Genomic DNA, 11,654 nt, shown 5'->3' with positions numbered 1-11,654 from the left:
AAAATGTCTAACAAATCTCTTGCATGTGAATTAATCCTAAATGCAGATTCATGTTCTTTAATGGCTTAATGTTGATATATTACTACATGAATAAGCTGAATATACAGACTTCTAAACAGCAAATAGCCATAAATCTAGAAATAATATTTAGGGTGGGGGGTTAGGGGTAGTCAGGGAGCAGAAGTACTATGAATGAAGCAATGTATGAAGGTAAAGCAACCACTATTTCCAAAGTAATAAGGGGATGTAGGGGAAAAGCTGGGACACGTCAGGGATCAGTTAGAGGACATATCTGCTTACATCACAAGGAGGTAGTGAAAGTCTTACAGTGGAGCATTCATGAGTCTACAGCCAGAGCCGGAGCTTATGGCACTCCCCCTGTGCTCATGACATGCATACATTTTCTAGAACCCTATACAAAGCTCCTGGCCCCTCTCCAACTACGACACAGAGAGGCGAGATCACTTTATGACTTTAGGAAACAGAGAAGTTGCTTAGAAATTTCTTAAAGGAAGCTAAACCGATATTGGCACCGCAAACTACAAAGAGTCACTGATAGGAAGTTAAAAAAAAAAAGCAAGAGGCTGTGACCGAAGCCAAAGCAGGAAGGTTGATTTGCATTTCCTATTTAAGCTTTGCTCTTCCTCCCTTAGTTACAATGGACAGAATGGATGTGACGGAAGAATTTGCTGGAATTCAGTTACCAGGGCATCTTCATACTCAACAGTCCCTGCAGTACGCTCAGGAATTCCAGTTTAGGGAAGGAGATGTGGTGATTGTTACTTACCCGAAGTCAGGTAAGGGTGACACTTTTAAGTTTCTTTAACTAGTAATTTCCCAATAAGCTTCTGTTATAGGAATTGTTGTATATATCGGGGAAATGGTGATGGGCACAAGGTGCCAAGGGGGGCACATATCTTGCTCAAGGTATTTAGACAGAGAACTACAGCAGGATACATATGCATCCTTCTTCTCCACCCTGCGGCTGTACTCATCTGTTTCCACCATTCCCATGGATACTGATTAAGGCGCATGTGTGACCACAGTTTTGTCCAATTTTTACTTACAGCACAAGCAAAGGGACACTCAAGTAATTGCTGTTATATTCTGCTACTCTGTGTGCTTTGACCACTGCTAGGTTTTTAGATAAGAGGCTGCTAGTACACAGAATGAGACAATAAATTAATTAACCAGCCGGCAGGAGAACCTCCTCCCCCTCCCTTCTTTAGAGAGGTCTATGTGTGAGATGAACATTGAGATGAATATAATGCTCTCATATTAAAGATAAGGAGCAGTAGAACAACTTAATAAGTGGTGAAGGAAACAGATCTCTTTAACAAGATGTATTAAAAATGTTTCTTATACGTAAATACACTCCATTTATGGAGAGTTATTTATAACTGGAGGCACTTGAATTAGCCATTTCATGATAAGAAATTTAGTGCTGTATGGTTCTCTGAGGGGTTATCATACATATTAGGCATGGATACATTGGTTCTTTGGAGGTCATGGTTGGCACACGGATATCCTCCATGTGCTATCTGTGTTGTTTTTTTTCTATCAATGACACATGTGATTCACCTTAATGTTATGTAAGGAATTGCAATTATGATTAAAGTTTCCGTGTTCTCAAGCTGTTTCCTGCATAGTTGTTGCTTAATCCACTTGGTTGCCTCATGACGAGAGTCCCTTTTTATATGCACTTTACATACTGTACTGTATTAGCCAACGTGAGGAGCTGTTAGCACCAACGTTCAAGACTTGGTTATGTCTTTAAAAGTAATTTTGCTGTAGCAGTAACTGGTGGGAAGATATGACAGGGTGAAGCTTTCTACCTGCTGATAGCTCTATGGGTTCCATTCTGGACATGGCTGAAAGTCCCATTGTGCACGTCCCTATGTTTGTGACCTTCTGACAATGACTGGTCGGCTGCTAAATTCTTTCAGTGAAATGGTGAAAGATACTTAACAGAAACTACACGCACTACAATTAATTGATAGTTGTAATGTGTAGAGGAAAATTGTCCAGATCAATAAAAAAAACTCTTATGGTAAGTATGGATACCCATCCAAAATTAAAAAAAAATAAATAAAAAAAAATATATGTATATACTTTTCCATATGTTAGATTTCAATATATTGACCCATCAGTGCTCTTATGTGTCATGCACATGATATATGCAACTGTAGGAACTAGACAGTCTGAAAATAGGTTTCCTCTGTATTGTCACACTTGCCCTCACCCATCCCTTTGTAAATTGTAAAAAGGTCTAGAGACATGTAAATAGAAATGGAGCCTGAAACACTTAGCGCACAAATACAGGTGAAGGCCATTTCTGAAATGACAGATGACAGTCTGCAACTCCCAACATGTAAATCTAAAGTAAAAGCTCAAAGCACATCTCCTCCATTTAGCACCATGTTATCTTAGGTCAACATCAAGTTCTTAATATTACTTTATAGTGCTTGGAGCTTTGTCTTTTTAATACAAAACTCAAAATCTATGCCATGATATATGGTAAAATTCTGTCTTCCTTCAGTCACATACTGTTACAATATAGCATGGAATAAACATTATGTAGCAAGTTCCCTCTAGTGGTGGCTGAAAGCTGACAAATTGTCACACTTTAAAGAGGATCTGCCACCAAATACAAAATTGCTAAATGTCATACATCATGTGATTCTAGCTGTGCCCCTAAACAATCTAGTATTTTTCATTTTAGAATCTGCCCACTCATTCAAAAGATGTGGTCTCTGGCAGATTGTATGCAAACTAGTTCTTATTCTCCAATAAGAAGTGATAACTTTTTGTATTTCTCTGAGAAACTAATAAGGTTCCCAACCACTTAGAGTATCAGAGCTAGTTTACATATAATCTTCAAGGAGCCATATCTTTTGAATGGGTGGGTGGATTAAAAAAACAATTAAAAAAAACCCTCCAAATTGTTCAGGGGTACAGCGAGAATCACGTGATACATGTCATTGAGTATTTTGTACTTGGTGACCGATTCTCTTAAACGTCATGTCTATGCAGGGGTATTGGAGTTGTGATTTAGAAAAATTCTTGTAGAATTTATTAGAGATTTGTGAACCTTTGTGTATCAGTGTGTGGTGTAAGCCTTTAGAGTCATCTACTGATTTTTAATATTGTACCACCCTGTAGGAACCACATGGATGCAAGAGATCTTGACGCTTATCTACAGCCAAGGGGATCCGACGATAGCTACCTCTGTACCCAATTGGGTGCGTGCTCCATGGTTGGAGCATACATACTTTAAAGATACTCTGAAGAATGAAGAAGGCCCCAGATTCATCACTACTCATCTTCCAAGTGATACTTTAGCTCCAGCCCTGCAAAAGTCTAAAGCAAAAGCAAGTATATTAATCCTAATCCTAAGACTTTTATGAATTCTTTTCACCATTTTCTTAATTATATCTATTTCCAGAAAAGCTGGATAGGCCCCTTAGAAAGTTCTCTTACAGTGTAACTAAACTTTTGGACAACTTTTGATTTTCTGGAAGTATTTGTGTCATTAATACATTTTGTAAAATACTTTAACACATTTTTGATCCTTTCACTGAATGTTACTGTGTATGGAGTATAGGAGTAAAAGGCCGTGTAACATGTAGAGAAAATAAACCAAGGGAAGGTCACTTGACAGTTATATCTCAGTATATTACAAAATGTATTCATGACAAATACTTCCAGAAAATCAAAAGTTGTCTGAAAGTTTAGTTATACTTTAAGCATTATTATCCAGATGTTTCAGACTTCTGAAAGTAATATCCGGCTAGTTATGTGACAAAGCCCTCCTTTCTATATTATGGGGAGATGTGCAAGTTGGAACTGTAATGGACCATCTCCAATGGACCCAACTTTTCATGGACAGATATAATAAATTGCTGAATGTGATTTTTATTGATAAAGTGGAGGTTTCAAGAAATGCTATGTACTCTTGTGTTAGTATTCCTTCTCAGTTCCATTCAAAGTGTAATGTATGTACGAGGAGGAACCTAACTTAACATTCCAGATGTCTTTCTACTCAGGTCATCTATATAGTGAGGAATCCGAAAGATGTGGCTGTGTCCTTTTATTATTTCCATAAGATGGCCAGATTCCTGCCAGACTCCGGATCATTTTCTGAATTCCTAGAACTTTTCCTGGAAGGCAAAGGTCAGACTTTACAGCTAATAAAGTGTTGGGTATGGAAGGCTAGATGCACATGAGCGAGGAGCAAAACAGTAGTGAAAAACTTCAATTTTTCATGCCGTTTACGTTTTCACGGATCCCCCATACATCTCAGTGTATAGTGATCTGTAAAAATGGCCAAAAATGGGATCTATCCATGATAGGTACTATCAAAATAATGGTAACGAGGATAGCCCCCATTAATGTTGGCAGTTTTCCCTATCATCTAAATGTAGCCTTACTCTTTTGTTTCATCACCCAGTGGTAGCCAGGCAGGATTGCCTTGCAACAATCTCAAAAAGTTGAGTGACTAAATTAAATGGATTTTCTAGGATCACAATATTTAAGGTCTATCATTAAGATTGGTCTTCAATATCAGATCAGTGGGCGACCTATTCTTAGCGTCCCGTTCAGCTGTCTGAAGAGGCCACAGCACTCACTGTTTGTGTCTGTCCATCTGCATGTTGTCTACCTAGTAGTGGCAGTGTAGGATATTATGGCTTTGTCCCTTTCAAGTGAACACCCTGCAGTCCACTAGTAAGTAAACTGCATGCACTAGAAAGACTGGTATAAACAAAGAAGTCTGCAGAGTCTCTGCCCCTCAAACAGCAGATAGATGAGAGTGCCAAGAGTCAGTCCCTCACCAGGCTGTTGTTTTGGCTGAAATCTGATTAACTAAAAACTGAACTGCACAGAAGGAGACATCTCAAAGAGTTAAATGATGGTTGTCTAACTGAACATGTACTTGGTGTTTGAACATAGGATTTTAATAGGTTTCAGGACCAGAATCATGAATCAGTATGTTCTGGTGATGGCTATAGCATCAGTTTGCCCCCAGATTATTACCGTTACACATAATATTTTTATTGCTACAAAATTCATTGTAGAGCCATGATATATTATGGACTCCTTTTCAGGTCTTTGCATTCATGCTTATTTCTTACATGGGCTTCCAACCACTTTCTATGAAGGGAACTACCCTGTTTCCCTGAAAATAAGATTGTTTTATATTAAATTATCTTCCGAAATATATGACCTGTCTTATTTTCGGGGGATGTCTTATGGAGCGGCTGGAGCAGGGGACAATCGGCAGTCATACCGGCGCTTCCTTAACGGAGTGCCGGCATGACTGCCGGTTGTAGGTGGTGCAAGAGGTGGTGGTGGTGGGGGAGGTATGCTAGTTACCTTCCCCATCTTCATAGCAGCGCTGGTGTTGCTGTTGGTCACAGTGGTGGAAATTGTTGGCAGGGCTTAGCAGAGATTAGCAAGGCTTCCGGCGGTTGTGCCGGAGAGCCTCACTTAGTGGGCATTGCAGCCGGCTGAACGCTGTGCTCCGTGTGCACAGGAAAGCTGGCTGCCTCCTCTGCTGTAATACCACTGTTCCAGCTTCTGTGGGATGAGCTGGGAGAGTGGACTCCCCGCAGCATACGATGCTTTTCCAGCTCATCTTACAGCAGCAGGAACAGTGGTATCACAGCAGAGGCAGCAGCCGGCATATCTGTGCACACGGAACATCGTACACAGTGTTCTGCTGGCTGCAGTGTTTTTGGGGATGTCTTATTTTCGGGGGGGTACCTTATATTAGGCAATTTAACAAAACCTCCCCCCATGCCTTACTTTTGGGGGATGTCTTATTTTCGGAGAAACAGGGTATTATAATGAATACCCTGCACAACTAGTGGCCAGGAGAGTCAATGCCCCCCAAAAAATCAATGCTACAACCTCTTCAATCTCAGGATCCAAGAAGTCCCTCCAGTTGGATCCTCACTGATCAGAAAGTGAGGCTATATCTTAGCGATAGAAATATCCCTTGAGAACAGGATTGGTTGTATACCTCATACTGTATTGTATTCACATGTTTCTTCTTATGTATTTCAGTATATTATGGTTCATGGTTTGACCATGTCAAAGGCTGGTACAGTCAAAAAAATAACCTGGATATATTTTATATCACATATGAAGATATGCATAAGGTAAGTGACATCTATAGCATGTCCGACTTTGTGCCCCTGTGAAAAAAAACAGTTTCTTGGCGGAGTGGCTGCATACGGACACCGGTGCTTTGCTTTAAAAACCCCACTGAAATGATTAAGTTTTTAAACTGAGTGTATGCAAGCCGTCCCCAAGTTGTTTTTCCTGAAATTTCGGCAGGTGGACAGCGGCGCAAGTGTGAACACCCCCTTATTGAACCATTGAAACCAGGAAGTGGAGGAGAGAGGAGACAGCAGAGCAGGCGAAACACAAACATTGGAAAGCCCCTTTATGTCAATTAGCAAGTGAACATTCATGAGACTGGGGAGGGCACAAAACAAAAGTTTCGTAGTTGAATAGTCTCAAGCTCCTATCACATATCAGAATGAGAGTCTATTCAGACAATCAAGTGTCTTCCGAGTTTGGACATACTAGACTCAGATTGTACCCAGATCTATTAAAGTTCTTTGTTGGCCCCACACAGTAAATAGTTTCTTTTATTGGAGTACACACAGTATGGTGTTCCCTTTTTCCTTCTATTGCACTATATTGCCCCCTTTTTCAGCATCTATACAGTGACACACTAGGATGCTACATATTGGACTATTTTAATAGGCAATAGTGGAAGTTTAGTACTGATTGATCCCTCACCCCTCTCCAGCCTGGCATCTACTTTAGCTTATAGTCTGCTTCCGCATTCTATGTCTGGATGAATAATGTCAGCACATGACTTAGTGTCTGGATGTAGTGTGTGGCTCCCCCTGAAGCCAAAGTGGAGACAGATCTATGCAGGAGTGGGGACCATGAGCTGTAAATATCAAGTATTACCTCTTGGAATCATACAATAGGTAATAACCCACAGCAGTGGAGCATCCTTATCTCTGGGACCCGACACAGTTACATGGGTTACATTATGGTTAAATCAGCCCCTGCCAATATGTCCTTGTTGGTGTGCCTCTGCATAGGACAGCCCACCTGACTGTAGATAGCCTAACTTGCATATTGGTTGTTGAAACTAACTGAACTTATTGCTCTGGAATGGTTGGACTAGAGAAATAATTCAACTACACTGAAATTGTTGTAGGGGCACCTATTGGAGAATGCAAAGGGTTGGAGTTGGAGGAGGGGTCAAATGCCCCCTTTAAGTTTTTAGAATGTGAACTTTCAGCACATGTGAAAAGTCTTAGAGCATGTCTTGTTCCCGATGATGCAGTGAGTTGGTGTGGGAAATGTGGCCATCACAAGGACTGTATTACCTGGACCACACTTGGCCATCTGAATAAGCCCCAAGTGTTCACTGTTTCCATTGTACTGTTTCTGTTGCTTTATTTTTTCAACCAAAAAAAAAAAAAAGATCAATGACCTTTTTGTCACATATCTTGAAAGGACTTAAGAAGATCAGTAAAGAAGCTGTGCAGTTTTCTGGGTTGTCCCATGTACTCTGAGGAGGTAGATAAGATAGAAGAACACTGCAAGTTTGCCGTCATGAGTCAGAATGTAATGGTCAACTACACACTTATACCCCAGGAGATTCTGGACCATGAGCAAAGCAAATTCATGAGGAAAGGTGGGTGTCTAACAAATGGGTTTCTCCATTACCACATTCAATATGGTAGTCCTGCTCATGTTCAGACTTCCCATGGGAAGGAAGCTATGACCAGTAGTTTTTCTTCTTGGATTCTACGGAAGGTGCTAGGGTTGTCATTAATGCCAAATATTTTGCTGAACTTATTCATTTACTCATTATATCAATTTTTTTTTTTTGTTTTGTTATAGGGGTAGTTGGAGATTGGAAAAATCACCTGACAGATGAACAGAATGAAACCTTTGATAAGATTTATAAAGATAAAATGTTGGCTTGTGATATAGACATTGTCTGGAACTTAGACTAAACAAAGATCTATAAAAGCCAAGCACTCAAACCAACCAAGCATATTTATGTGCAAGTGATGGCAGTGAAAACAAGAGTGCGTATGAAGTAAATATACATGGACATATATGAGCCCAACTGTAAAATATTGTGCAGAATACAGTGAGTTGTTTCAACTGGTTATCATGTAACTTGTTTTGTGGAAGAGAATCCATAATGCTGGAGGTAGGCTTGCTGGTATTATCACAGAAGGCTGACAACTGCTTAAAGGGGTTTTCTGGACTAAAAAAATGGTGACCTATCCTAAGGATAGGTCATCCATATCAGATCGCTGGGGATCTAACACCGAACAATGGTTCTACTGTCAGCATCTTAAATACAGATTGTGTAGGAAACAGGCAGATTTGTTCTTTTTGTAGTGGCTGAACTGAGTCAATGCAGCATAGCCCTCATTCAAGTGAATAGGAGTGGCTCTGCTGTAACCTAGTCTGACTACTACATAGAGAACAGAACTGTCAGCTGAGAACTGCTATTGCGGGGGGATAGGGGGGAGAAGGGAGGTTGCCGAATATCACACTCTCACTGATCTGATATTGATGATATATCCTTAGGGTTGGTTATCAATAATTTTTAGTCTGGAAAATCCAGTTAATTGGTCATCCACTGAGCTCCATTGCAGCCTACGGATACCATAAAATTGAGGTCTCTAGCTTGGGACGATTTAGTTTGAGTGAAACTCTGCAATAAGTCCTAACAACAATGTAGTCATGTCTTCTAGATCTATACTATTTTACAGTAGCAATATAACATTTTAATAAAGTTATTTTATACATGCTATAATATCTTTACAGACACACTTGGATTGTAGCCTGTTATCTACCTCAGTTAAACTGGTCATTGATATAAGATATATAGATGGCTGTACAGATAGATTTATGATATCTTTTGTTAGCATGTCTATTATATTTGGCTAAATAGTAGGGTTGAGCCATTATGACCTAAACCAACATTGGGATTAATGGTGCATTTTACCTCAATTATGATTAATGGCGTTTATTTTGGTCACTCCTCTTTTAAACCATGCCCAAGTATCCTGGATGTTCAGTTTTGGCTATCCTTCGATTATTCACCCAGCCCTACTTAATAGACATACCTTTTATCTATTTAGAGTGAAAAGTAAGCAGTTGCCAAATACATCTGCTTCCACTTTGCCTTGACTAGCCCAAGTTATATAGTATGTAATCCCATAAAAGTCTCATATCTATGGTCTGCTTTTTCTCCTCTGTTATTAAATATTTTAGGATATTTTTTTATTACAGTATTATATAAAGCAGCAGATATTGGTTCATTTATAAACAGAGAAATTGATATATGCATACTGGACAAAATATAGAAAGCATTGAGACTCAAGAGACAAGGAGATCAGAATAATCTGCTACATAGAGGGCCGACATGTCTGTACATTGCCTGTACATTCCACTGATTTCAATGAGAACCTTGCAATGATTAATATGCTTTCTGGTGATGCTATGATATAATACAAATTACAGATGAATGTTCATTTGGGTCCCAGCAACGGAAAACTGTGAGATCAGATTCTTGTTGGAACCTGCTAACAAAATGGGATTGTTCAATGTAGGCAATCGTGTTATAATTTTTAGAGTGGAGTATGCCAAGTAGGTTGTAGTTTAGCAAGATATTCCTCAGACTGCCCATGATGCCCAAAGAAGCTCCCTACCCCTGGAGTACAAGGGGACTAAATGCCTCCTAGTTTGTCATAGGGCTGCAAGATTATCAGTGGGAGAGTTGGTAAATGATAGGGCATTCACTTAGAATAAACATTTCCTTTAAAGAGGACCTTTCACCTCCTGGGGCACATGCAGTTTTATACATCACTAAAAAGCTGACTAACAAATGTTTTTCACCATTACCACACGTTCGGCTTTCACGTTCTGTGCCCCCAGTGAAGAGCTATCGGTGCTGGTATCGAAGCTCTTCACTGTCAGAAGGTGTTTCTGACAGTCAGTCAGGAACATCCTTCCTCACAGCAGCGCATATAGCATTGTACTGTGAGAGCGGGGAGGAACGCCTCCCTTCCCTCCTGATAGTACTCACCCATAAACAAGTACTGGGGGGGCAATCCTCACTGCTCAGCGTCATCCCTGGGCAGTAAGGAATGTCCCCTATCACAGTACAGCGCTATAGATGCTGCTGTAAGGAAGGGCATGCCTGACAGACTGTCAAACGCCCTTCTGACAGTGACGAGCTACGGTACCGGCACCGATAGCTCTTCACACCCAGGGCACAGAACATGAAAGCCGATAGTGCCCTGAATTCGGAGCACTGTTGGCTTTCTAGCGGTGTATTACACCGCATATGCCCCAGGTGGTGAAAGGTCCTCTTTAAGGAGAGATGTGCAGAGATGTGTCATATAACAATAGCAATAAAAATGTTTCACCTGTTACTTGAAGCTCCTGGACCCCAATGCAAAACCTGTAATGAGGCCCCTATCCACCTTTGGTAAAATTATGAATATCTTATTCCTGCCTCCTGCCTTATAGCACCTGCTTCCTCTCCACACCCTATAGGTACACTCCTGCTGTATATTATAGACTATGTATTGTTACATTTATTTTATGTGTCTGTTTTGTCATTTTTATATTTTCTACCCTTAAAAAATAAAAACTATGCATAAAAATGTCAGAGAATTAATTTGTGTAAAATGTGTTTTGTGCTTTATTCACATGACCACGTGTTTCATGAATCCATATGGGATACATTTTTCTACTGACTTTCACCTCATTGGGAGACCAGAGAGTGCGATCCATGGAAAATAGTGTGTCTGAGTTTTCACAGCTCATAGAAATTTGGTCATTTGGTTATGTCTTAGATCTTATATAGAAAGCAAATTCTATGATTGGATATATTGGTGCAACATCCCAGTGGTCACTGCTAAACACTTAACAACATACTGTATAACTGCATTATGTTATGTGCTACATGAACATAGTTGATATGCTGCTATATGTACATTTCCCTTGTGTCTTGGGCAGTTTCCACTGGGGTTGGAACACCCCTTTGTCTGGGAGAGTCACGGTTCAGTTCAGCCCACAGAATGCTGGGTAAGGATAGGAAACTCATGGAGTCTTCAGTTAGTTGGGCTTCTGCCAGCTGACATAGGAGTTCCAACTCTAAGACAGAGGATAGGAGAGTGAAGCTTAACTGTATTGCTGCAGGCCTAAGACAGGGAAGATATTGCTGCCAACCTGAGAGAGAGGAGTGGAGAAGAAGTGCCATTTTGGAGGAGAATCTGATATTATCTAGAGCCTTATAGTGAAGACCCAGCTCCCACTGGGTAAGCAGGGTCATCGCTGGAGTTGTGTAATATAGAGAGACATAGAATCAAGCGTTTGGCACCTTGTTATTCCTGGGTTATATCGCTGGAGAACCATCACTTCCACATCTCACATCCTACAATAGAAACCCCATTGAGAACTGTAGTATGGTTTACTGGAAGCTGTTATATGGTTTGCTATTGCTTAAGTAAAGTTACAACTTGTTCACCTGTAACTTGTGTCTATTGAGTCAGCTCATGCACTTACCACCAAGGGCCCCTCCAACTACC

The 11,654-nt window shown here is 40.3% G+C and overlaps 1 protein-coding gene across 1 annotated transcript; it reads left to right on the top strand.

Moving 5' to 3' along the window:
• Window positions 1–599: 599 nt before the first annotated feature.
• LOC142213563 (sulfotransferase 2B1-like) lies at window positions 600–10,005 on the top strand. The gene is made up of 6 exons (XM_075281935.1): window positions 600–797; window positions 3,163–3,371; window positions 4,047–4,173; window positions 6,067–6,161; window positions 7,546–7,726; window positions 7,936–10,005. The coding sequence occupies exons 1-6, from the start codon at window positions 659–661 to the stop codon at window positions 8,049–8,051; spliced, it is 867 nt and encodes a 288-aa protein (XP_075138036.1). The 5' UTR covers window positions 600–658; the 3' UTR covers window positions 8,052–10,005.
• Window positions 10,006–11,654: the final 1,649 nt, after the last annotated feature.

This window comes from Leptodactylus fuscus, chromosome 7, assembly GCF_031893055.1.
Source record: "Leptodactylus fuscus isolate aLepFus1 chromosome 7, aLepFus1.hap2, whole genome shotgun sequence".
Lineage (NCBI taxonomy): Eukaryota > Metazoa > Chordata > Amphibia > Anura > Leptodactylidae > Leptodactylus > Leptodactylus fuscus.
The sequence above is the reverse complement of the archived record's forward strand: the minus strand, read 5'-3'. Positions and strand labels throughout refer to the sequence as shown.

Coding starts and splice junctions, on each gene's coding strand:
- LOC142213563 (XM_075281935.1), top strand. CDS start 659: ATGGACAGAATGGATGTGACGGAAGAATTTGCTGGAATTCAGTTACCA. Junction 4,174..6,066: donor ACTTTTCCTGGAAGGCAAAG/GTCAGACTTTAC, acceptor TATGTATTTCAG/TATATTATGGTTCATGGTTT. Junction 7,727..7,935: donor AAGCAAATTCATGAGGAAAG/GTGGGTGTCTAA, acceptor GTTTTGTTATAG/GGGTAGTTGGAGATTGGAAA.